Source organism: Zonotrichia leucophrys, chromosome 9 (assembly GCF_028769735.1).
Source record: "Zonotrichia leucophrys gambelii isolate GWCS_2022_RI chromosome 9, RI_Zleu_2.0, whole genome shotgun sequence".
In the NCBI taxonomy this organism is placed as follows: domain Eukaryota; kingdom Metazoa; phylum Chordata; class Aves; order Passeriformes; family Passerellidae; genus Zonotrichia; species Zonotrichia leucophrys.
Genome location: NC_088179.1, coordinates 24,510,308 through 24,536,017, shown reverse-complemented (window position 1 = coordinate 24,536,017; position 25,710 = coordinate 24,510,308). Strand labels below are relative to the sequence as shown.

At 50.7% G+C, this 25,710-nt stretch overlaps 2 protein-coding genes across 5 annotated transcripts in view; one reads left to right on the top strand and one right to left on the bottom strand.

Moving 5' to 3' along the window:
• The window catches only part of KCNAB1 (potassium voltage-gated channel subfamily A regulatory beta subunit 1), a 56,490-nt gene extending 42,417 nt beyond the window's left edge, over positions 1–14,073 (top strand). For all 4 annotated transcript variants that reach the window (XM_064720666.1, XM_064720667.1, XM_064720668.1 and 1 more), the window contains exons 5-14: positions 1,138–1,182; positions 2,320–2,364; positions 2,905–2,948; positions 5,340–5,426; positions 8,942–9,027; positions 9,631–9,751; positions 10,187–10,281; positions 11,163–11,283; positions 12,076–12,164; positions 12,705–14,073. In XM_064720666.1, the coding sequence (XP_064576736.1) occupies positions 1,138–1,182; positions 2,320–2,364; positions 2,905–2,948; positions 5,340–5,426; positions 8,942–9,027; positions 9,631–9,751; positions 10,187–10,281; positions 11,163–11,283; positions 12,076–12,164; positions 12,705–12,794 (823 nt within the window). In that variant the 3' untranslated portion in view covers positions 12,795–14,073. The remainder of the gene's footprint in view (positions 1–1,137; positions 1,183–2,319; positions 2,365–2,904; positions 2,949–5,339; positions 5,427–8,941; positions 9,028–9,630; positions 9,752–10,186; positions 10,282–11,162; positions 11,284–12,075; positions 12,165–12,704) is intronic.
• Positions 14,074–16,293: 2,220 nt separating this feature from the next.
• Positions 16,294–19,556, bottom strand: SSR3 (signal sequence receptor subunit 3). The gene is made up of 5 exons (XM_064720912.1): positions 19,338–19,556; positions 18,555–18,681; positions 18,021–18,119; positions 17,292–17,423; positions 16,294–16,685 (listed from the first exon to the last, which is right to left on the bottom strand). The coding sequence occupies exons 1-5, from the start codon at positions 19,474–19,476 to the stop codon at positions 16,619–16,621; spliced, it is 564 nt and encodes a 187-aa protein (XP_064576982.1). The 5' UTR covers positions 19,477–19,556; the 3' UTR covers positions 16,294–16,618.
• Between the last annotated feature and the right edge of the window lie 6,154 nt (positions 19,557–25,710).

Below are 25,710 nucleotides of genomic sequence, written 5' to 3'. Positions count from 1 at the left end.
GCCGCACCTGGGCAGGTGTGCCTGGAAAGGGCTGGGGCACAGCCACACCTGGGCACAGCAACACCTGGGCGGGTGTGCCCAGAAGGGCCTGGCAGAGCTGCACCTGCCGTGCCTGGGCTCTCTGCTCCCCCTCTGATGTGCTGGGCTCTGGGTGTGCTTGGAAAGCCTCTTTGTCCCTGAGTGGGACAGGAGAGCCTTTGTATTTGTGGCACTCATCAAATAAACCCAGATAATGAACCCAAAGGCTCTTGTACCCAGCAAGGGCCGGAGAGCACCACTGGTGGTGGCACAGGGAGATAACACCCTGAACAAATGGGAAATCACTGTGGATCTCAGTGGTGCTGGGTGGCTGGGGCTGTGACAGCTCCAGGCACAGATCCTGGGACACCACTCTGGCTGCTCTCAGAGCCACTGTGGGGTTGGGGACATCACCCATGGGATGGGGGGACATTACCCATGGGGTGGGGCACACCACCTGTGCTAAATGGGCCTGGGGTGACCGACAGGGCTCCCAGCTGGGCTGGGACACCGTGTCCTGCAGAGGGACCAGCCCAGGCTCAGGCACAGGGGACCTGGGCAGGGGCAGGGGGGGACAAGAGGCTCTGTGCTGGATGGACCTGTCCAATTTGGGGGTCACTGTCACCAGGGGAGGGCAGGTGGATCTGTCCCAATTTGGGGGTTGCTGTCACCAGGGGAGGGCAGGTGGATCTGTCCCAGTTTGGGGGTCACTGTCACCAGGGAGGGCAGGTGGATCTGTCCCAGTTTGGGGGTCACTGTCACCAGGGGAGGGCAGGTGGATCTGTCCCATTTGGGGGTCACTGTCACCAGGGAGGGCAGGTGGATCTGTCCCAGTTTGGGGGTCGCTGTCACCAGGGAGGGCAGGTGGATCTGTCCCAATTTGGGGGTCACTGTCACCAGGGGAGGGCAGGTGGATCTGTCCCAGTTTGGGGGTCACTGTCACCAGGGGAGGGCAGATGGATCTGTCCCAGTTTGGGTGTCGCTGTCACCAGGGAGGGCAGGTGGATCTGTCCCAGTTTGGGGGTCACTGTCACCAGGGAGGGCAGGGGCAGCTGCAGCCGGGCTGGGTGGGGGCACTGAGCACCCCCTGCCCCCTCACACTGGACTCTACCCGCACAGGGCCGAGGTGATCCTGGGCAACATCCTGAAGAAGAAGGGCTGGAGGTACAGTATGGCACTCCCTCTGATCTGGGGTGTTTCCCTTGCTGGTGCCCTGGTCCCACAGGAGCAGCCACAGCTCCCCTGGGGTTTGGGGTGTCCCCCACCCTCGGGGCTGTGATGCCCTCCAGGGTGGGAGGCTGGCTGTGGCACCTCATCCCTGCTGGGGTAAGGATGCAGAGCTGTGCCAGCCCGGGAGGAGCTGACACTTTTAAAGGATGCACATTAGCATCTGTTGTGGGTTTTAAGGGATTTGCATAATCTTCAAAGTCCTCCCTGTGTGTGTGTCCTAGGCAGGTTCAGCTGGAGGGGGTCTAGCAGGGCTCTCTCCAAACCCAGCCGAGGGGATTAGGGGGGTGAGTGATTACCTGGTAAGAAATACTCTGGGTGATGTGGAGGAAATAAAATGAAGTGCAATAAAAGCTGGGGAAATTGTGTTGTACATGTCTGGTTATGCAGCAAGGCAGCTGGAGGATGATAAATCTTTGATTTAATATAGTGTAGAGTTTACAGATTAATTCAGATGTCTCACACTGGAGTTTAACAGCTCTGGGAGTGCTGCCTGGCAGTGAGAGGCACGGGCAGGATGGCAGGGGGGAACAGCCCTGCAGGCCCTGGGGAGAGGGCTGGGTGCTGCTCACTCAGTGATTACAAATGTCTGGGGGTTTGGTCACCTCACTGGGATTGCCTTTGCTTTCTATCACAATGTCCAATCCAAACTTCCCCTGACTTCATTCCATTTCCTCGTGCCCTGACTATTTATGGGCATATTTTACCAAAACACCTCAGGATATTTCACTTTCCATCTTCTGAAGGAGCTGAGCTCAGCTCCCCTGTGCTGCTCACCCCACTGGAGAGGGGCAATGCCCTGGGCACAGAGGTGCCATTCCCTGGGCACCTGGCAATTCCTGGGCTCTCCCTGGCTGCCAGAGCTCCATTTGCAGGCAATTCCCCCAAACCAACACTGGAGTCAGTGTCCTCAACATTTCACAGCTGATTTGGCTGTTTGAGCATCCCCAGCAGAAACCCTGCTCCCGGGTTTTACAAGTTGCTGATGGGCAGCATCTGCTTTGTTGATGTTATTATTGTTATTAAAATATTATTATTTTTAAAATTTTATTAATTTTCCTGTTCTTTTTGCAGGAGGTCCAGTTTGGTGATAACCACAAAGCTGTACTGGGGTGGCAAGTAAGTGTGACAGTCACTTGTCCTGGGGTTTGCTGCCAGGGGATGTGACTGCAGGCAGGGGAGGTTAAGGGCACCTGGGGTGCTTTGCTGGTGTCACTGCAGTTCTGTCTATTTTACCAAGTGTTTTAAGGAGTTGGAGTTTCTTATCTGGAGAGGAGCAGCTCCAGGGAGAGCTCAGGGCCTGCAGGGGCTCCAGGAGAGCTGCAGAGGGGCTGGGGACAGGGATGGAGGGACAGCACACAGGGAATGGCTCCCACTGCCAGAGGGCAGGGATGGGTGGGAGATTGGGAATTCCTGGCTGGGATGGGATTGCCAGAGCAGCTGGGGCTGCCCCTGCATCCCTGGCAGTGCCCAAGGCCAGGTTTGGAGCAGCCTGGGACAGTGGGAGATGTCCCTGCCATGGCAGGGGTGGGATTTAAGGTCCCTCCCAGCCCAAGCAGTCTGGGATTCTGTAATTTTGGGGGTGTTTAAATCAGAACACAGCTCATTGCTCCCGGGCTGTTGGCACCTCTGCCAGCTGTTGCTGTTTTTCCCTTGCAGGGCAGAGACAGAGCGAGGCCTTTCCAGGAAACACATCATTGAAGGTACCTGGGCTGGGCTGGGCTGGGGCTGCCCTGGTGGGCTCTGTGCAGCTGATCCCAGTGCTCTCCATGGCTGGGGCTGTTTGATCCCACTGTCCCTGTGCCAGTCCCATGCAGAGCAGTTCCCAAACTCATCCTGAAATGCCCAAAATGCACCCAATGATCGTTTTGGCTCCCCTCAAAGTGTCAGTGAATGGATTGCACTGGCAGCCCCCTCATTCCCTGGGGGTCTGCTGGGTTTGGGGAGCTCTCTGCACACCCCAGCCCTTCCCCATGGGGCCAGACATGGCCAGGGGTGCCTGGGCTGTCTGGAGCTGGAGGGATGAGGATGTGGCATGATGCCAGCCTGCAGAAACAGCCCCTGGAGGGCTGCCAGGCTTCACTGGCACAGCTGAGCTCTGCTCCTGGTGCTGCTGCTCCTCAAGGTCTCAGTTCTGCTGCCCATTCCCTCACCTGGCTCCATCCCATCCTGGGCTCCTGACCCCAATCCCTGCTCCCCTCTGGGGTTCCTGACCCCAATCCCTGCTCCCATCCTGGGGTTCCTGACCCCAGTCCCTGCTCCCCTCCCCTTCCCTGCAGCTCTGCCTTGTCCCTGGCCCCATGTCCCTGCAGGAGAGGGGACAGCAGGAACTCTGTGTTCTGTTTGCCCACAGCAAAGCCTTGGCCGTGTGTGCCTGGGCTGGACCCAGAGCTGGCTCTGCAGGCTCAGCTCCCAGCACAGGGAGAGCAGTGCCAGGATCAGAACCATGCCTGGGAACTGAGGGGCACATCCAGGACCAGCAGTGTCCCCTGTGACCTTGTCCCTGTGAGAGGAGCCAGCCCGGGCTCTGGAGCAGGAGCATCCTGCAGCTCCTGGGCAGGGGAATGCTGTGGAGGGGCATTGCAGGGCAGTGCCAGCCCCCAGCAGGGCAGTGCCAGCCTAGGGGAGGATTTGTGCCCCAGCTCCCTGGCTGTGTGCCCTGTTTGTGCCTCCTGCCCCCATGGGATGTTCAGATCCTGCTGCTGGGGGCTCAGGGATGGGATCCTCTGGGCACAGCTCCTCCTCTCTGTGCTGCACACCTGGGAAATGGGAGCCCCAGGGCAGTGCCCAGCTCAGGTGGGATGAATGGGGGTCAGCCCTTTGGCTCCTTCCATCCTCCTCCTTCCTGCTCCTGGCACGTTTTATCCAGGATTCCCTGCAGAGTTGGATCTTGGAGTGTTTGCAGGATCCAGGCACATCAGGATCCTGGGACTGTCCCAGTAAGGTAATGCTGCAGAAAGCTTTTCTTGTAGCAACATTTTGTTGGATTTTCATCTGAATAAGCTTCAGTGAGGGGATGGCACTGAAGGAGATCAGGGGGGTGGCAGATGTGTCACAGGCACTCCAAACCCAGCCATTTTCCATTTCTTGTGGAGCTGCTTCATGAAATGACAGAAAAGCACTGGCAAGAGTTGGAATAATTTCACAGAACACCCAGCAAACAACGTTAAGGTCAATGAGAGATATTTTATATTTTTATATATATTTATATATATCTGTGTGCGTGAGAGAGAGAAGAGGATTTTGAACAGTTATTTTCTACAAATCTTCCCAAGAACAAAATGTTTTTATGAATGTTCATGAAGAATGAGTCAAAATAGAGCAGGCTGGAAATGTTTGCTGAATTTTGAGCTGGATAAAATGCCCATCCTTTGCTCGCCCTCTCTCATACACTCATACATGGATATATAAATATATCTGCAGGGGTTTGATGCCATCTCCCATCAGATCCTCACAGGAAGGCTCTGAAAACCTGGGCATTTTTGGGCTGAGCTGCAGAGGGCTGGGGCTTGCTGTGCCCAAGCCCCTGGGCAGTGTGGGAGGGCACAGCTGTGGGCACTCCCTGTGCAGTGTGGGAGGGCACAGCTCACCTGGCAGGGGATGCTTTGCCTGTTCCCTGCTCCCCATGGCCAGTGGCACCAGCCCACCCCAGTGCCACCCCCTGCACCCCTGGAGTGCCCCCCATGGCCTCAGGAGCTGGGGCTGGAGCAGGAGAGGCTCTGTGACACAATGCAGACTGAATTCCCCGCCGGGCACTGAATTCCCTGGCAGTGCCTCTGCCAGGCTGACAGGGACAGCTCTGAAACCAGGGCTGGTCAGCACAATCCTGGAGCCCTGAATAAAGCACATTCCTGGAGAAGGAGGGGCTCTGTGTGTGGCCAGACTGGTGCTTTCCTCCTCAGATGGCTGCAGGGAGGTGGGACAGCACCAGTCAGCATCCTTCTCACATCCTGACTCTGTGTATCTATATAAACCTGTGTCTATATAAAAATACACGTATTTAAGTACAGCCAGCTGTGTCTGATCCCGTTCTGGCCCTGTTCCCTGCCTCCCTCTGACCCTGCCTGTCCTTGTCTCTGCTCTCCCGTGCCCAGGGCTGAAGGCTTCTCTCCAGAGGCTGCAGCTGGAATATGTGGACGTGGTCTTTGCCAACCGGCCGGACAACAACACCCCCATGGAAGGTTGGTGGGGGCTGCACAGGAAGGGGTTAAACCTCAGTGCCTGGTCCTGGCCTGAGGGCTGAAACTGAGGAGGGCAGGTGTCGGGTTTCGGCTGTTTGAAGGGCCTGGAAAGGCCCGGAGTGGCCTTGGGGCAGCCCGCGTATCAAAAGACGAGAAGAGGCTTCAGTTCTTCTTTCGGTTTTTATGTTTATTAATTGTTTATCTAAAAGATTTTCTTTCAGCCCGACAGAGGTCTGCTCAGCAGTCAGCCATGAGCACACTGTGCTGCCCTCCGGGCAGCCACCTATCTTTATACCCATTGTTACGTGTACAGTATTTATCATTTTTCCCCAATACCATTTATTCTTATTGCCCGGTGCACTTTTAGTAATAACCAATCCCAAAGTGCCACCATCACCACAGAAGATGGAGGAGAAGAAGAAGAAGAAGAAGGACAGGACACACCCCAATTCCTCCATCTTACTTCTCTAAACCCCCCTGTACATAAATCCTAAACCCTGTGTCTCACCTTCTAATTAACTAATCCCTTCACCATTCACCCCGGTGAAGTCCTCCTATCCTCATACAGGTGTCGTCTCCCATGTAGGGTCAAAGTCCAGCCACCAGACACTTCTGGCAACATTCCAGGACTCCCGAGCCCCCCAAGGGTGGTCTCGGTGGCCCGGCATCTCAGGACTGAGATCCTGAGATCCGACAGGCAGGAAAGGCAATTTGTAATCAATTGTTCAGGTGGGGCAGCTTAAATGTGAAATATCTCATTTTGGTAGCCATGGAAGGTGTCCCTACCCATGGCAGAGGGTTGGAATTAGATGTCTAAGTTCCCTCCCAACCTATTTAAGGTTTCTATATCTACCCTGCCTCATGAATTTGTGTGGCTTGGAAGGAAATAGAAGTTTCCTTTCTGTCCCAGGAGTGCCTTCAAAGTTTGGAGCATTTCTGTTCCCAGTTCCTTCAGACAGAGAGGATTTGTGGCTGGATTCAAGGCATGCTCCATGGCAGGTGGCACAGGAGCTGTGGTGGATGATCCATGGGAATCAGACAGAGCTGGAGCTCCGTGTCAGGAGTGCTGGCACCTTGCTGGATGTGGGGCTGTGCCACCATGGGTGACCCGTGGGTGCCCCCCAGTGAGGGTCAGGGCCCAGCCTGGGATCTCAGGAGCTGCTGAGCTCAGGGCAGGCTCTGTGCTGTGTCTGGCAGGGAGTTGTGCCCTCTGTGCTCGCTCTGCTGTCACTGAGCAGCGTGGAGGGGCTGCCCTGCCAGGGCACAGCTGAGCCCACACCCCAGTGCCAGCCCTGGCACCAGGCACAGGCTGTGGCACTGGCTGAGGCTGCAGCAGGGTGAAAAAAGGGACATTCCTCTTATGAATGGCATGCTGGAGACACTTCCCATCTTCTTCCTGCCTTTTTTATGGCTCACCCACTAAGGCACTTCCATCCCAGAGCATCTGCTGGGCCATCTGTCAGCGCTGCTTGCCGAGCCACTCCATCCTGCTCAGCACCACACATTCCTCAGCTTCTCCCACAGGGAGCCAAGGAAGGCACCTTGGAGCTCATCCCGCTCCCTGCCGCTGTCCCAGGCTGCTCCAAGCCCTGTCCAGCCCGCCCTGGGCACTGCCAGGGGTGGGACAGCCCCTCCTGAAGGACAAGGTGACCTTGAAGTGTTCCCTACTTGTGGCAGCACCTCTGGGTCGGGCTGGAGCAGCCTGAGCAGGGGGGCACAACCCGACCAAACCTGAATGTGCTGCTTGTTTTCCCTGCCTGCTGCTTCCACAGATCCTCCTGTGACCCCAGCCAGCCAGATCCCTCTCCCCAGGCTGCCCAGGCTCTGCTGCTCCCCTGGGCAAGGAGCAGATGAGCATCCATGGGGATTTCTGTGCTGCCAGTTACTGGGCCTCAAGGCACCTGGCAAAGCTGCTTAACCTAAACCCCCCAAATGTATTTCATGTTCTTAAAGGTCTCTGAGCAAATCAAAATGTAAAAGCAGGGAGTGTTGGAGGCAGTGAGCAGCTGGAGAGGAGCACCTCGGGCAGCTCGTGGCACGTGGGTCTGGCTGTGCCCCCTGTGCCCCAGAGCCAGGCTGGGGGTGAGGGCTGAGGGCTGCCCACCCTCCCTGGGGCTGGCTCAGCTCAGTGTGAGTGTCCCTGCCATCCCAGCAGGGCAGCTGGACAGGAGGGTCCCTGGGGTGTCCCCAGTGTCACAGAGCCATGTGCCCACAGTGTGCCCAGCAGCCACACACAGGGAGGGAAGGTGACAATGTTCCTACCAGGGAACTCTAACCTTCCTCAGAGTTATTATTGTTATGGTGCCAGGGGCTGTTATTTGGGATTTGAAGCATTGATTTATATTTAAAAAAAAAAAAACAACTTCTGTTCTTAAGTGCTGCCATTTGGGATCCAGCTGGCAGTACAAGAGATGTGGGCCTGTGCCCTTCCCAAATCCCATCGCTGTCCCCTGGCTCTCTCAACAAGGAGATATATATGTGTGTATATATATATATTTATATACATTTTCTGAGTTGACTTTGAGAGTTTTTTTGAAAGGAGTAGAGGCTGGAGAAGTGCAAACAACCCCAGGCTGAGATGTGTAAGAGGCGTGTGACGAAATGTTTTCCAAAACTCTGAAATGGTGGCGGGGCAAAAATAGCAAACTAAACCCAGGGAGAAGCTGCTGAGGAGGGAGGAGGAAGGGAAGGATCACCAACAGGCTTAGCCTGATGGTGGTAGGAAATGAAAAACAATTTTAGATTAAATATTCAGATGGAGCAACTTGAAATTGCTCATAATTGAATTCTGGAGCCCTGGTCAGGTGGAAGGTGTCCCTGCCCACAGCAGGGCTTGGAAGAAAAAGATCTTTAAGGTCCTTTAGTTTTAACATCCCTTCCAACCCAAACCAATCCAGGGTTCCTTTAAACTGAAGTTCATGAGGGTTTTTTCACCCCCAGGCAGGCAGGGAAGTCTGAGGGGTGAAATCCAGGATCCTGTCCAGGTGTGTGTGGCCTTGGAAGCTTCCATATCCCAGAGAACAGCAATGGGGGGACTGTGGCAGAGCCATGGGGACCAGGGCACAGCCATGGGGACCAGGGCCCTGCTGTGGGGCAGAGGTGACACTGAGGGTGACAGGGCCCTTGGTGGAGTGGGGTTCAATCAGCCATTCATGCAGCTTTGTCCCTGGTAAAAAGAGGCAGACCCAGATATGTGCTTTCAGGAAGAAAATTTAAAAAAAAAGGAATTTATTTTGAAGTTTATTTTTCCACTGTGCTGCCCTCTTGTGTTCTGTTTTGAAGGAAATGTCCTCCTAAGGCCGTGGTAGGCAGGAGCAGGTGGGAAAAGCAGTTTTTACCCAGCTGCAGGGTCAGTGTCTCGGTGTTTGCACTGAAAATGCTTTTCCAGCCTTGCCTGGGCAGGAGAGCATGGCAGGAGCGTGCTCAGGACTGTCAGTGTGGGGTGTTTGGGAGTGGGATTGGTGGAAATGTGACCTCTAGGCCCTTCTCACTCTCCTTTTTTTGCTGTTTTTCAGAAATCGTGCGGGCCATGACACACGTGATCAACCAGGGCATGGCCATGTACTGGGGCACGTCCCGCTGGAGCGCCATGGAGATCATGGTGAGGGGCCTGGGGATCATCATGAGGGGCCTGGGGGCTGTGGAGATCGTGGTGAGGGGTGTGGAGGTCATGGTGAGGGGCCTGGGGCCCATGGAGATCATGGTGAGGGGCCTGGGGACCGTGGAGATCATGGTGAGGGGCCTGGGGGCCATGGAGATCGTGGTGAGGGGCCTGGGGGCCATGGTGAGGAGCGTGGAGGTGATGGTGAAGGCCACAGAGGTCATGGCATGGCAGCCCTGGGCACGCTGGGTTCCCCTCCATCCAGGCTTTCCACCTCAAATAGTTTAAAAGGCTGTCCCAGAATGAGCCCAGTGCTAATTAGGAGAAGATGGGCTGATGTGTGGGAGTTTGGGTGGTTTGTTTGGGTTTGTGCCATTTTGGTTTGACTGAAGGCAAGTCCTTCAGTTTGATATCAGCCATGGCAGGGGGTGGAATGAGATGGGCTCTAATGTCCCAAACCAGGGACATTAGATAGATTGCAGCATCCTGCTGGTCCCCCTTGCCCTTACCCTGGCCATCTCCTGTGCCCTCAGAGAACGTGGCCTAGCGTGTCCTGCAGACATTCCCAATTTCTGAAGGTTTTCTCCCTGGTTCCCTCTGCAGGAAGCCTACTCCGTGGCCAGGCAGTTCAACATGATCCCCCCGGTGTGTGAGCAGGCCGAGTACCATCTGTTCCAGAGGGAGAAGGTGGAGGTGCAGCTGCCAGAGCTGTACCACAAAATCGGTGAGGCTGGGCCTGCTGGGCATTCCCAGGGAGAAATGGAGGGCAGGATGGCCTGGGGCTCCAGTTGGGACCAGTGACAAAGCCAAGCCTCTATCTAATAGTGACCCTAAAGAAAAACCAGCTTACTGTGCCTCTGATGAAGGATTGCTTAATATTATCTGTTAATAACTAAAGTACATTAATGAACATATTAAGTATTAATTGGCTTGGCTGCTCCTTGCCCTCTGAGATTCACATGGTCCATTAAGTGAAATAAATCCTTCAGGGCACCAGCAGCACATTCCTGCAGGACCAGCTGAGCACTGCTGCCCGTGGCAACAGAAACAAGCAGCCTCAGTTTGCTCTTGGTTTAGTTTTTGAGTGAAATCTGTATTTTTGCTGCAGCTCTGACCTGTCCCACTCCTCTCAAACCCCCTTTTTGTGTTCCCTCTGCAGGGGTGGGAGCAATGACGTGGTCTCCCCTGGCCTGTGGGATCATCTCAGGGAAATACGGCAACGGGGTCCCTGAAAGCTCAAGGGCTTCACTCAAGGTATTTCTGGGGCACCTTTGAGTGGTGCTGCTTTTGTCAGGGCAGGAAAACAACAAAGGGGAAAGAAAGGGCTCCCTCGTGAGAAGGAGGGCTCAGCTTGCATGGATCAGCTCGGTTTCTCTGGCAACCACACTCCAAAGAGCAGCAGAATCTGGGTTAGAACCAGCCCAGGCTCCCCACGCAGGGAGCTCGGGGGGCTTGGGCAGGTCTGGGGTCTCAGGGGCTGCTGTCCCCACCCTGCACTGAGGGACATCACCACGAGCCAGGGGCTCTGTGGGGCTCCTCACTGATGTTAACCCTGGGATTTTAAGGTTGGAAAGGACCTCCAAGGTCACAGAGTCCAAGCCTGAACGGATGCAGCTGCTGCCACTTGCAGCTGAACCACGCAGGTCCAACAGGCTTGGACATCATGTCCCTGGGTACCAGCCTGGGCCATGGGGGTGCTAAGCCCCCCAGTATCCCCCCAGAGACCCCCAGGCCAAGGGCAAGCCCTCTGAACACCCATGGTCTGCTGGGGGCTGCCCTCTCTGACAGGTTTTGGCATTCTGGTGTCACCACAACTAATTGTGGTTTCTCCACAATTATCCTGATTTTATCCTCATTGAGAGTTATGGGATCCAAAAAGAAAACTGGGGAGATTGCAGGTTCTGGAGTGAGAATAAAGCCAGAGAGCTGAGCACAACAGGAGACATTCTGGTGCTGCTCTAATTGCTTTGGGCAGCCCAGCTTTGTGTTCTCAGCCTCCACGACCTTCTGGGCTGGATGTGGCTTTTCAAGTGCTGCTATTTATAGATATTTATAGATTATAATTACAAATCGCCTTAAACTCCCCACTTTGGAGGCTGCAAGCTGACAGCCTGCTGTCTGTGATTGCCCTGCAGTGCTACCAGTGGCTGAAGGAGAAGATCATCAGCGAGGAGGGCAGGAAGCAGCAGGGGAAGCTGAAGGACCTGTCCCCCATCGCCGAGCGCCTGGGCTGCACGCTGCCACAGCTGGCTGTTGGTGGGTGCCTCACAGCTGCCAGGGCCTGACACACAGCATGGGCTCTCTTTACACGGTGGTTTGGGCAGGGCCTGCAGCTGGAGATGTGTTTGTTGTTTAAAATCTGTGAAAAATTACTGATCCTGCAGGGGTTTGTGGTAGAAAGGAACTTAAAGCCCATTTTGTTCCAGCCTCTGCCATGGGGTTCCACTATCCCAGTTGCTCCAAACCTGTCCAGCTTGGCCTGGGACACTCCCAGGGATGCAGGGGGACCCACAGCTTCTCTGGGCAGCAATTAATGAAAACAGGATTGTTTCCAGCAGCAGCACCAGGCTGTGGCTGACAGGGTCAGTGTTGTGGGCATCCCCAGGATGGCCATCCCCACCTCCCTGTTCCCCTGGACATCCCTCTCCTCATGAAGCCATCACCTTTGTGGTGCTAGGCTGGCAGACAAGAAAATGCTGTTCAAAATGAGTTCTGGGGCTTTTTCCTAATAATTATGCTGCTGTGAGCTGAGGCTGGAAAATACCACGTCTGTCAGAAAGGTGATCCCTGGTTCAACATCCCAGCAGTGAATCCTTGTGATGGGGAAAATCCAAACCCCACAGCCAGAGAAGTGCTGGGGCAGGGAGCAGGCTCAGGATCCTGGAAGATCTGTGGGGTTTGATATTTGCTCAGTGCATCTTCCCCAGGGTAGAGACAAAGAATGGGATTATTGCCAAGCAGAGACAGGGGCTCTGTCAAACACCAGGGACTGGAGCCAGGCCCTGTCAGCCCCCCTGTGTCCTGACCACCCTGTGCCTTTGTTCCCAGCATGGTGCCTGAGGAATGAGGGGGTGAGCTCTGTGCTCCTGGGATCCTCCAACCCCGAGCAGCTGATCGAGAACCTCGGAGCCATCCAGGTGAGTGCAGGGGGACACCCCACACCTCAGCACCCCCCTTCTCTCAGCACAGGGCTGCTTGGGGTTCTGTCTCTCAGCTCCATTCATGCACCCTCATCAGGCCCATCCTGCTGTCACCATGGCTTAGCACCTTTTGGGGCATTGCAGACATGTCCAGTGACACGAGGGTGGCACCAGCAGCTTTCATGCACCTGAAAATGCAGCTGAGTCCAGGGCATGTTGTGACAGATCCCGTGCTGTCACATGTCACTTGCACCCACCTTAATTATTCCCTGTTGTTTTTCCCCAGTCAGAGCTGCCTCTGCAGTCCTTGCCACCAGCTCGTGTCCCAGCGCAATATTCCACACACAAAGCTGAGAGGCTTTGCTGTGATTCTCTCACTGAGTAAAGATCCTCCAGAGGTTTTTCCTTTAAGGGAGAAAGTTATGAGATGAATGCTTAATATCTGTCACACAAAAAGCCCAGAGGAAATGTACTTTGATAAAATCTAGGTTTCATTTTGGAACTATCTGGATTAAGCATCGCTTTCTTCCACCCCAGGTCCTTCCAAAGATGACATCCCATATTGTAAATGAAATAGATAATATCCTGGGCAACAAGCCCTACAGCAAGAAGGACTACAGATCCTAATGCAATGCATGAATTTCCTGGACTGCATGGTTTAGAAGTGCTCTGTACTCCAGTACAGCCCTGAATTACTCTCATGAGAATCATTCAGCACTTGCTGCTCGGTGTCTACTGTCACTGGATCCTTCGAGATGTGTGCTCTTGCTACTACTCTGCAGTGAATTTAAAAGCACAGTTGATCTCTCTTCTAACCAGGAATAACCTTGTATTTTCTTACCTTCTTGACCGAGTTCATTAATTTTTACTTTACTCTTTGCACCTCATGCTTGTGCTGTGACAAACACTTGTAAAGCAAAAAAAAAAAAAAAAAGAAATAATTTATAACCTTCAGGTACTTGGTAATTAAAGAAGGATGTACAGATCTATTTTTTCAATGAAGAAAAGCCAGATACAACTTCAGGTTTTAATAAAACCATGTTTGGGAAATCTCAACTATAAAGTTTCTTCAGGTTAACAGATGGAAGGGGCAAGCTCAAACTTTGCTTTTTTATGCTGAATATAAGCTCTAGGGTTTCTTTGTAGTTGAATAAAAGGCTGTGAGACAGAGAGCTAGTTAGCAATTAGATAGTTCAGCTCCTAATGTTCCAGCTGTGGAGTGCTCCTGGAGCAGTGCTAGGAAGCCCAAACACGCATGTCAGGTTACTGAGCACGACAGCTCTGCAAAGTTCTACTCTCCATAAACCTTAAGCCAAGAAAGCCATGATTAAATATTGGGTTTTGCATCTATAGAAACCTGCCTCTACTTCTGCCTGCTTGTAGACAGAGCTACTGCAAATTTCAATATTCAGGAGCTTTTAAGGATCTAGATACTATAAATATTTACAATATATAGCTGCTGAGAGCTGCAGGAACAATCAGGTACGTACTCCAAAAGGCTACACCTGCTTCCACTTGCTTTGGAACCGGGGATCAGTAAATGCACAGACACATTTTAAACAGATTTTTGTGAGCATTTACAGGAGTTGACAGGAAGAATTTACGTCTGGATTTGCCCAGCTCAAGCCCACATTGTACCTTCCCAAGGATTTGCTCTGTACCATGCTCCTCTGATTGCAGTCTGTATTTCTCCCGTCCCTGCTGGGACCCAGCTCTGTACAGTATTTGTAGGACCCCTGTACTCCCCCTGCTGCACTCACCTGGGCCAGGTGAGCAGCTTCCCCCACCCGAGTGCTCTCCTCCTGTATTTGAAGCTGTGGTGTGTGTAAATGACTCCTGCTGTACATGAGAAATGCAGTCTGACTGGAATTCTGCTTGGACACAATAAAAGCATTTTGTGCATCTACCCTGAGAGCTGCAGACCCGTTACTGACACTGGAGCTGGGCCAGCAGGGCTTTGTGCTGAGCACGGGGGTGATGTTCCACAGGGAACATTGCAGCTGTGCCCAGGAGGGACAGCAGGGAGCTGGGCTGGCCCCAAGGTGCTGCTGGCAGGCAGTCCCCAAGGAGCACAGCAGTCCCAGGTAAGGTCTGGCCTGGCCTGGCCTGGCCGGGATGGATGGGATTTTGGGAAGGAATTCCTCCCGGGGAGGGTGGGCAGGCCCTGGATCCCTGGCAGTGCCCAAGGCCAGGTTGGACATTGGGCTTGGAGCAGCCTGGGGCAGTGGGAGGTGTCGCTGCCATGGCAGGGGTGGCCCTGGATGGGATTCAAGCTCCTTTCTAAGCCATGTTTTGTTTTTTATGTTCCTTTCTAAGCCCTGTTCTGTGATCTGGCCTGGAATGAGCCCAGTGCAGCTGTCCCCAGGTGACAATGACCAGTCCCAGCCAGCTGGGGTGGAGCCCCCCTGGCCCTGCCCTGGGAACATCCCCACTGCTGCATTACCACTAACTTCTGTTAATTTTTACAGAGCTTCAACCACTTCACAGTTAACAGCTTTATTAATCTAATATAATTATCCTGCCAGTAACAGACTAATTCCTTTTCCTCCCCCTGGAGGTACAATTTAATGTTCTCTCTTCCCCTTCTCATGTACTTGGGAATCTAGTAATGTATTAAAACTAGATCAATTCCCAACTTTAATTGGGGAGATGGCATTGTCCCTTACAGGCTCTGAGGGCAATGTGGGGCCAAGCAGCAGCCCTGCTTCAGGTTAACCCTCAGCACTAGACTAGAGAAATATAATTTCAATGTTTTATATTGAATTTTTTATTTATCATTGAAGCTTGTAGTGGGGATTGTAAGGGAAAAAACAAACACCACCTCTTAAAAAAAAAACAAACGGAAAAAGTGAACAAAAAATCCAAATGCCAACCAAAAAAAGCCCCAAACTTTTCTGTGAAAGCTCAAGATTAGTTTTTTTTTTGCAGAATACATCCCACCCCACCCACCCACCTGCTTTTGTTTCAGGCTGTCAGTGCTCAATGTTCCCTCTCCAGGAAAATTGTGACACGCTAAGCTCCAGGCCCCAGCAACTGTCAATACCAAAAAAGCCCTAAGAGAAGATGAAAAGCTGGTAATAAAAGAGTCAGTGAGCCGACAGTAATGGCAGAAGAAAGTGCTGCTTCCAAGCTCTTTGCAGACAGCACATTTCCTGGGGAATACACCTGCTGAAGCCCTGCCAGGAAAGTGAGTATAACACTGTCTGTCCGAGGGTGTCAGTTCAGCTCTGGGGGCTCCGAGAGCAGCGGAGCAAAACCAGCAACATCAAAGTCCTGCTGCTCCCACAGGAGCCAGCCTGGCTCTCAGCTGGCCTCTGGATTTTGGAGAGGGCTGTTAAAAATCTGCTTGATGTGAGCTAAATACTCAGCTAAAACCCATCAATTATATCCCTCATGAGATGTGAGGCCAAGGAAAGGGAAACTGTCCAAGGCAGGCAGCAGCTTTAGGGAATGTGTCCTTCCAGTGCTGAATAGTCAGGCAGAAGGGATAAAGAGAAACCCATGTATTTTGAGAAAAAACAGTTAATTAAAGAGTATTTAACGACCAAGAGTACTTGAATTTGTCAGAAATAGAGCCATTACTGTCTCCTGCTCGTCACATTCTCTCCATTTTGCTCTATTTTCCATTTAATCTTATTGAAGCCAAGATTAGCAGAGTAATTGTTACATTAAATCTGATTTAAAACTTTCTCTTTCTTCTCTCTTTAGGATCCCAAGTCTGTAATGGCAGGATCTGTAACTAGAATTCCATTAATATCAGTAGAGTTTGGCATTTAAGTGAACAGCTGCTCCAGAGATAGGCAGAAAATAAGGCACAGGATTGTCTGATAAACCCATTATTAAGAGCCAGCTAAAGCATTTTTCTTAAGCTGTGCAGGGAGACTGGCAGGGTTTTTTATTTATTTATAACTTTGAAGATTAATGAAAAAAGTGCATTGAAACCACTTCAAAAGCGTTTTCCTAGGAGATTCAGGTTTTGTCCTCACTCCATGTTACTCAGAAATGAGGAGTGCTTCCAAGGAATAGGTTAGCTTGTATATGTCTCCGCTCTTCTGGAAGCAGAAAGACAAACCTAGGTATGAAAATCCCTGTGTTTTTCAAAAATGAAGAATGAAAATACAAGGAATCAAATGGCAAAAAAAGCTCTTTTTAATTACAATTTTTCAAGTTACAATGATAAATGGATTGTCCCCAGGGCGGAGCTGCAGAAAGGTGATGTCTGCTCACAGCTCACACCCCCTCTCCATGCTAAGTAAAAAAAACCCAAAACTGAGTAATTCCAATATCAAATACCATGTAAAGATACCAAAAGTAAATACAATTCAACCATTTTGGATTCAAACCCTCCCCACGTTTTCCTCATGCTAAAAAACAAAAAATATTCCTATTCCACCCTTAGGCATTTTCATGGCAGCTGAAGCCTCTCTCAGGAACTGCTGAGGGTTCTGTGTCTACTTGGATCCTGTGGACAGCAGAGCAATCAGTCCTGAGGAAGCACTGATAGAAAGGATGTAGTTTCTGTAGGGAGCAGGTTAAGGAATTGTCAAGGTCTTTCTTTGGTACACAACATTTGGAAAGAGTTTTATGAAAAGAAAGGTTATTGAAATGATCTTTCTCTGGTGTTTTAAAACTGGAATACTGCAAGCTGAAACACAGCTTTAGAACTCACCTGCAGAATTAAGACACTTGTAAAGTTTTACAAGTTTTATAAATACTGATCTTGAATTAACTGCCCTGTTGGCAATACTAATATCCTACAGGAACAATGTATTTTCCTTGTGAGCTACTGGAGCTGAAGCATCCTGTCAGGGAAGAGCTCCTGGCAACCAACACTGACACAGTGTTTGCAGAAAACTGTCCTCACTCCAAAATTGCAATGCAAATGGCAAGGCCAGGAGAATCCCTGTATACTGTCCAAGCAGTATCTTAAAACATCTCCTGTTTTAAGGGACTTTAATTGGGAGACTTTTTTTCTTATTTTTGTTTCAACCTTCTAAGCTGCCATACTAACCATGAGTTGCAGGTACCAAGAGAGGAATGCCACAGCCCACAGGACAACCACAACCAGGGGTGAAGCTAACAGGAGTGGGGCTGTGGGAATTTCAGGGTGGGGATAAAGGATACACAGTGGGGTTGAAGTTCTTCAGCACGAAAAAGGAAGCGATGATAACCAGCACCAGAAAGAGGGTGTTGTTGTAGAAGATGGAGAAAGTTGTTGCTTCATAGTCTGCAACTTCATTTTTCTTCCACAGAATCCTAGGAGCAAGTGGAGATAAAATTTCAAATATATTTAAATCAATGGATATCACAGAATCCTGGAATGGTTTGGGTGGGGAAGGGCCTTAAAGCTCATCCCACTCCACCCCTGCCATGGCAGGGACACCTCCCACTGTCCCAGGTGCTCCAAGCCTGTCCAGCCTGGCCTGGGCACTGCCAGGGATGGGGATATCCTGGACACTCACATGCTGAAGTGAGCAGTAGTTTCTCCAGGAGGCAGAGTGTGGCTCCCAAGCTCCCCTCCTGGATGGGGATATCCCAGGGATGGGGATATCCTGGACACCCACATGCTGAAGTGAGCAGTAGTTTCTCCACAGGACACAGAGTTTGGCTCCCAAGCTCCCCTCCTGCACAGTCCCAGTGGGGATCCCTCTAACACCGAGGGCATCTGAGACCTTCCCTTGACAACTCATCTCAAAAGGGTTTGAAGCTGAACCACGAGCTACCCTGCAGCTGCTGCTTCCCAAAACACAGAAAAACAGTGCAAGCACAGTCCCTACTGTCCCACCCAGAGCCTCAAAGACATTTAAGGCCCTCCTACAAGAAGGGAGAGGAGGAGGAGGACAGAGAGATCACCTTTCATCCTTCTCCTTGCGGGACATCTTCCTGTTGTCTGCCTCGGACAGCTTGCGAGTTACCTCCTTGGAAACTGCATCTTCTCTTTTCTGGGCTACTCTGTAAGTAACACCACTCATGTCACACTTCAGAAATTAAAAACCCCACAGCCCAGCCCTGGCATTACAGGAAGTTTTATATGCAGTGAAGAATGCAACTTAGCTAAGATACCTGACAGTTTTGTCAAGGTGAAGGGATAAGAATTAATAACAGCAATTACTAAAAGTAATATCATTCACATCCAATAACTAAAATAATTTATAATTTAAATATAATTTATGGTGATACCCAGGGAGCATGATGGTGGATTTACTATTTCACCATACTCTTAGCTGACAAGATTTGACTATAATTACAAGAGAATAACCAATTAGGAGATACTTCTCTGCAAAATATTTTTGAGTAATATTTCTTATTAATAAAGAACTATAGCTGTAAATGGCAGGGGGTTTTTTAAATTATGAAATGATAAATTCAAAGAGGCATCAAACTTACTTGTGTTTGAGGACAAACTTGACGTTTTTATATGCAAAAGCCACGAGATAGGTACTGATGAGGGTCATCACGCTGTACAGGACTGCAGACTGAACAAGATCCATATGCCATATTCTCCAATAAAGCCCTTAGAAAAAAGGAAGAGTGATATTTGAAATAGCTTCTCTGCAAGAAAAAACGCCCCATATTGGAGACCCATAGAGGATCTGAGCTCTGTAATTCCACAGCCTCTGCCTGAGCAAAGCCAACTCCTCCAAAATCACTCGGGATTCTTTCAACTGCATTGAAAGTACTTGGGAAGGAGCTGTGTGAGAGCACGGCCGAGCCTGCGGGCAGCGCTGCTGCGGTGACACGTCAGTGATGCTGCCCTGCCGCCGGAACCGGGATCTTACACAGCTGGGACCGGGACCCGACACGGCTCGGAACCGGGATCTGATAGGGCTGGAACTGGGACCCGACACGGCTCGGAACCGGGATCCGACAGGGCTAGAAGCGGGAACAGACACAGCTTGAACGGGACCCGATGGGGACCGGAGCCAGGATCCCACACGCTCAGAACCAGGACCCGACACTGCCCGGAGCCAGGATACGCCGGGGCTCGGAGCAGCAACCCCGCGATCTGCCGCCTCGGGCGGTGGGGAGCCCTGATCCCTCTCCCCAACCTCCTGATCCCCACAGGGTTGCTGATCCCCCTCTTCCACGGTATTCTGCTCCCCCCATGGCTGCTGATTCCCCTCTCCCCTCAGCGCCCATCACGGCTGCCGCCCGCCCTCGCCCGCTCACAGATAGGGATGGCGGAGACGATGAAGGCGTTGCCGAAGAAGAGCGCGGAGGACTTGGCCGAGAGGTTGCGGCTGAAGTCCTGCAGCAGCAGATCCTCCTCGGACTGCTGCCGGCCGCCGGGGCCGCCCTTGGGAGCCATGGCGGGACAAGGCAGCGTCAGCGCGGCCGAGCGGCTCCGGGTCAGGCGCCACGGGGCGGGGCGGGCCCGGCGGGCCGAGAGCGCTTCCGGAGCGCGGCGCGATCCCTCCCTCAGCCCGATCCTGTCCCGATCCCTCCCTCAGCCCGGCCCCGAGCCCGGCCCCGATCCTGTCCCGATCCCACCCTCACCCCGCTCCCGTCCCGATGTAGCCGCGCTGCCCGCGTTGGGCCGGGATCCCTCCGGGCTGTGTCAGTTCTGCTGGAAGCAGTGGAAATGGGCCCTGTTTTCTCTCGTGTTTCCCCCGCTGTGAAACAGCCCACCCTGCAGCTCCCACAGCAGTGTTTCTGTCTTGTAGGCTTTCAGAACCATTGCTGCTCTGCCCAGCTCCAGCCCAGCTTGGGGGGCAGTGCAGAGTGCCCTGGTTTTCACTGTTTCTAACGTTCCCTCTGCAGTTTGTGGTGACAGATTGCCCGCAGAGGTTTTGGGGATGAACATCAGTGTCCAGCATCAGTGGGGAGTGCTTGCCAGTGGGGTACAGGCATTGTCCCGATGGCCTGGGCTGGCTGCTGTCCCCTGGACTGCCAATTCTCTTCATCTATTTAAGGTTTTGGTGTCAACTTCACTTAGCAAAGCATGTATTTCTCTAAAATTTAATTCAAGTAATTTCCCCCATTTATTTCCCTCCAGTTACTAGTGTTCTCTGCTTCCAAGAAAACACTTTCTGTGCATGCCATGAGGAAATGTTACATGGAAATGAGATTATATTTTAAATGAGGTTAAATATGATCAAAATGAATGCATTATGATAGAGCTTTATACAACACTGGAGTGCAGTAGGACTCTTGCTTTTTGAGCTCACAATAAATTCCCAAGACCAAACAGCAGATTTTCAGATTCAGGGTGTGTTGATGCAGTGTGCTAACAGGATCTGTTGGTGTCATGTTATCTGCAGCAGCTATGGGAGTTACACCTCTGCTAGCCAGACCTTCCTCCAGGCCTGGCAATCTGTCTGCTGCAGGGATGCCCAGGCTGGGTTTGAGGAGGCACCAGCCCGTCAGATGAAGCTCAGGAGCTCTGAGGAGCAGCAGCAGCACCTGTGAGTACCATTGTGGCCACAGCTGTGCACAGAGGGCAGGTGTGCAGCTCCCCTGCTGCCACAGCACGCACCCAGCCCTCCCCTCAGCACGGAGTCATGGAATGGCCTGGGATGGAGGGGGCTTTAGAGCTCAGCTCATTCCAGCCTTGCCACCATCCCTGCCCAGCCTGGCCTTGGGCACTGCCAGGGATGGATGAGCCTCTCCTGAAGTGCTTTCAGCAGTCCCTGCATCCCCAGGTGGGAAAGGCAGTGGTGGCATCCCCAAACTGAGGATGGTTCTTCAGCAAGAGTGGAGATCAGGGCTGGTTTCTGTGTAAAACAGGTTAAAGCCACAATGTCCCTGCCCATGGCTGTGGGGTGGAACTGGGTGGGCTTTAAGGTCCCTCCCAACCCAAACCACTCTGTGATTCCAGTAGAGAACATCAGTAATTAATCAATGCTGCCAATCATGTGATTTTTGTTATTAAAGAGCATGCTTAGAGTTGTATAAAGTAGTTGGAAACTGTAGGGAAAATTAAGTTTAAGATGGTTTCAAGATTTAGATTAGTCACTATCTCTGCCCTTGCCCAGATTTCTTTCTTCCTCTTATCTGGGTAAATTTGTTTTGTGTTGTGGTGGGATGCAATTAAGTCTTTTTGTTCTTGGTTTGGCTTACATGGGAAGGATGCTGTCATTTTGGAATGAAATCTGCCCAGTGACCATCTGTCTCCCCATTAGGATGAAACAGGACATTGATTTAGGCAGTGGAATGATGAAAGGTTTTCTTGAAAAAACAAATGAGCACTTTGCTTTTTTAAAGCCCCTGCCACTGGCACACTGTGGCTCCAGGCAGAACTCTGTGTACAGTGAGAGCTTCATACCCTGGGTGTCACAGATGCTTCCCCAAAAATAAACAGGGCCACCACTTTATTTATTTGACAATAAATAAAACAATTCCAGGTTTTGTTTAAGTGCCTAAATTTATATCTTGGCTACATCCTCATTGAGAAGCTGTTGGAAATGTGAGGCATCAAGGTCAGAGGAGCAGTGGCTCCGTGACCCAGAAGCAAAAGTTCTTCTGGTAGTAGGCAAATGAATTTGTAACTTAGCAATTAGTTTTCTTACCAAATTTCTTGTGAAGCACAGCAGCAGTGATAAGTATTCTGAAATACATGGATTGTCTTCACTGCTCTCACTTTTTCTGCAAATTTATGAAGTGAACTAAGCTGAAATGAGGGCAGTGACATTTCCTGGCAGGATTTGCTTTGTTTATTTTATTGTTGGCACTTATATGTTGATAAGCACCTTTGTGTCAGATTACTGCAATTTATGATGCAGGAAGGGATTAGTGTGCTGAGTTTGGGATCAGCTGATGGGGAACTGTGTAACTACACAGGAAAACCTCCTTTGGATGAGCGTGACGCTCATGAGCTGAGCAGCTTCTCCCTGTGTGTGAGAACTGGGTGAGTGAGAGGCTTTCCAGCTCTCCTGTGTGCTGTGCTTTCCCTGAAACATTCTGTGGTGTCTGAGGTTTAAATTTGGAGCCATAATCTGGCTCTGTTATTTTCCACACAAATCAGTCCTCCGTGTGGTTTAGAATCCCAGAATGATTCGTGTTGGAGGGGACCTTAAAGCTCATCTCCTTCCAAGCCCTGCCATGGGCAGGGACACTTTCCACTGGGATGTAGCCCCCAAAAGAGGTGCCAATCATTTCTAAAAGCTGGGAATTGCTGGATTTCTGTGGCATTTGCTGTCAGTGAAGGCAGCTCAGCGTGTAGCATATGTGACCCATTTTTTGATGTCTTGAAATGGTCTCATCTGCTCCAGTTTCCTTCTTTAGCATTTTTAAGGTTCTTGTGCCTGTGGACCACATGAATGAAATCATGTCTAGGAATAGATTCAGCCTTGCTCAGCATTTATTCTGGGAACAGTTTGGAACTGGCCACTTTTGAAAAGCAGCATCAGAGGCAGTGTTTGGAAAATAACCACAGCCTAAAGGCAGTGAGCTTGGGGGACAGTGAGCTTGTGTCCCTGGGCAGCAGCCCCACAGTGGCTGTCCCTGGTGCCACTGGGGATGTGTGAGGTGAGGTGAGGTGCAGTGGGATGCTCCTGGTGCAGCTCAGCAGGCTGGATGCATCCCTGGCAGTGGGAGGGAGCAGGCAGATGGCATTTCTGAGGCAGGATGTGTCATGCTGGCACCCGCCCACGGCTGTGCTCCATCCCTCAGCAGCGTGGGATGCAGGGCTCGGGCTGCTGCTGCCACTTCCCACCTGTGCTTTCTCCAGCCCTCCCCACTCCTGCAGCCTCCAGCTTGGCAAGCACCCGGGCCTGAGCCACGGGAACATTTTGGCCTGCGGTGTGTTGTCAGAGGAGCTGACCACCCTGTGCTGAGTGCTCTGAAATGCTAATGCCTAAAGTAAGAAGGATGAGCTAAAGCTGAGGTGCCACGTGAGGAATGTTTGGCTGAGGGAATAGAAGGGGGTGTTACTGACTGCTTCATCTCCTGGAACAGTTGGGGATTCATGCATCCACAGAAAATTTGTGTTATCCAGCTGACCGGTCATGGCTCAACCTGAGCCTGGGTAGAAAATATTTTACCAAGTTCTTTTCCTAATTTTAAAAACTTTAGGAAATGGGAAAGACAAAAAGTCATGAACAGAATGAACACAGCAAGGCAGTATGCTGTACCCCTCAGGAATGCTGGATCCAGCAGCACACAGATGGATGAATCCCAGGAATAAAGCATTTCTAGTGTGCTCCCACACAAAATTCTTGTGGAAAGAAATGTCCAAATCCAGATTCCCATTTGCAGAGCAGAGCATCTCCTACTCTCAGCGCTTCAGGCTGCTTCCAAGAACAGCTGCTGAGCAGAGCAGGCATTTGGCTGTTTCTGCATCATCCTAGGGCTGGTTCTATTTAGGTGTTCTGCAGCCTGGGCCCACCCAGCTGCTCCCTGAGCCTCACATTTTGATTCTTCAGTTCCAGAATCTTTCCAGAATCAAGAAAAATGTGTTGTTGGATTTAGCATTGATTTTGTCTGTTTTGGTTACTCAGTTTAAGGTGTTTTCACTCCTGTTTCCCTCCTTGCTCTTTGAGTCCTGCAGAGCCTGGGAGGAATTCAAATTTACAAGCCTCTCCCTTTTCTCTTGTAGGATTGACCTTTTCCAGGGATATCTACAGAGATCTTCATTCACACCTTCAACTTCTCCAGGAGCAGCTCTTAGCTGGTTTTCACATGTAAAAAAGGCCGGTGCTGTTGCCTTCCAGGCATCCTTTTGTTAATTTGATGGAATTTTGGGTTGAAGAATGAACTTTATTTGCATGTAGCTAGTAAATTACCTGTTAGGAGCTAAGTGTTAATTACATTATTTATTTGAATGTAGATAGTGACCTGTCTGTGTGCTAGGTAGAACTAGCTGGTGAGTTTAGAAAATATTTTGCTTTCGGTTGGCCAACACTGCATTGTAAAGGAACATTCCCATTTTGTTTAGTTTGAAAAGGAGTTGGCCTAAAGGAGGAGGACTGAAACACTGCCATCCACACCTTGCTGCCCACGTGGTGACAGGATCCACCTGGGAAGTGTCCAGAATCATCATTATCCTTAAAAAGGCTCAAAAGCTCTGTGGTGTTTTATGAATCAGTTTGTGTTCGTTAAGGATTGGTAAGTGTTGCTTGGGCCTTGAATAAATTTCCAGGGTTTACAAGGATTTAAGAGACTTCCACGAGAGGGTGCAGCAGTTCAACAAAATCCCATCTAAACCAGATGAGCCTGTCCCCACTGTGGCCATATTTTGACTCATTTAATGTATTAATTTGTGTATTTACATCAACTTCCAAATTGCATGGGTGCTTCAGCAAATCAGTTCAATGTCCCAGAGTGTCCCTCCAGTCTGGTACTTTCTGATGTCCAGTGTTACCTGGTCTCAGTCTATCCCTGATTCCCTGCAAATGCTCACTACATGCATTTTAAAAATAAAGTGTAGGGATTTTTAAAAATATTGTTTTAGTTTGGAAACATCATTAATTTCCCCCTCAGACTGGTCCAGCTGCAGAAGGAAACTCCATCTAGGAGGCTGAGTTCTGGAGAAACTGCTGACCTGAGTGTGAGTGATAGAACAGAAAGAGAAACAAGCTCTGTGCCAAATGATTTCTTGTTCCATGCAGAGTCAGGAGTGACCCAGCTCTCTGGTGCTGCTGTGCTGACATCCTGAAAGTGCAGAGGTGCTGTCTGCTCATGGCCAAGGGTCAGGGTCCATTCCTCTGCCTGGGCCACTAAAATACCTCTGCAGGAATGATTAACTCCTGACAAATTTGCAGGAAAAGGACCCACCTTGGAAGCATGTGCTCCCTGTCCAAATTCATTTATCCTAATCGCTTCCTGAGATAAGATTATTTGATAGTGAAATAACCAGAGGTGTGGTGATACTCATGTATAATACCTGACTGATAAATGCTGTTTTTTCCAGACTTGATATTCAGTAGGAGAAACAGCATGCTGTGCTTTCAAAACTTTTAATTACTAGTTCAAGATGTTAAAAGGGGGAGAACTTGAGACCAAAGAAATTACTTTGGTTACTGCCAGCTGCAAATGTAAAAGTTGGGTCTGAATTCAAACGGTTTCATAGATTAATTGGAACCACTCTAGTTTTGGCACTTTTCTTTTGAGCAGTGTAAAAAAGGAAAATATGAGGTTTACTAAAATATCCCCAACACACAGTGACTATGTCAACAGCAAGACAATTTTTATTTTAAAGACTAGCACCACCTTCTTCCATTGACCTGCTCTAGATTATCATGTACAAACAGGTAAGGTCTGGAGATTAATAGAATGAATGAACAGAATGAAATGAATGAATAGAAATTCATTAATAAGTGAATTTAATGAATAGAGGATTTCATCTTGACATGTTTAGACTGTGACATTTCTGCCTTCCTTGTCTTGAGGACCGACCAGAGCAGGGGGAGCCCAGTAGGTGTCAGTCCAGCCAAGGCTTCCTGAGTGCAGCTGTGAATGAACTCTGCTGCCCTCCTGGCCCTTCCTTCCCACCAGTGAAACCTGGCTGGCATCATTTCCCATCACAGAGACACAGCCAGCACATCACAGGTTCCCTTGTCCCTCCTGTTAACTTTGAATTAATGTCTGCATCCTTGACCTTTCC

Bases quoted from the DNA above. Each gene is read 5' to 3' on its own strand.
- SSR3 (XM_064720912.1), bottom strand. From the start codon at position 19,476: ATGGCTCCCAAGGGCGGCCCCGGCGGCCGGCAGCAGTCCGAGGAGGAT. The intron at 18,682-19,337 runs GTGAGCGGGCGA...CTTTTTTCTAAG, and splicing joins CGTCTCCGCCATCCCTATCT to GGCTTTATTGGAGAATATGG. The intron at 16,686-17,291 runs GTATCCTTTATC...TGCTCCCTACAG, and splicing joins AAGAACTTCAACCCCACTGT to AAACTACATCCTTTCTATCA.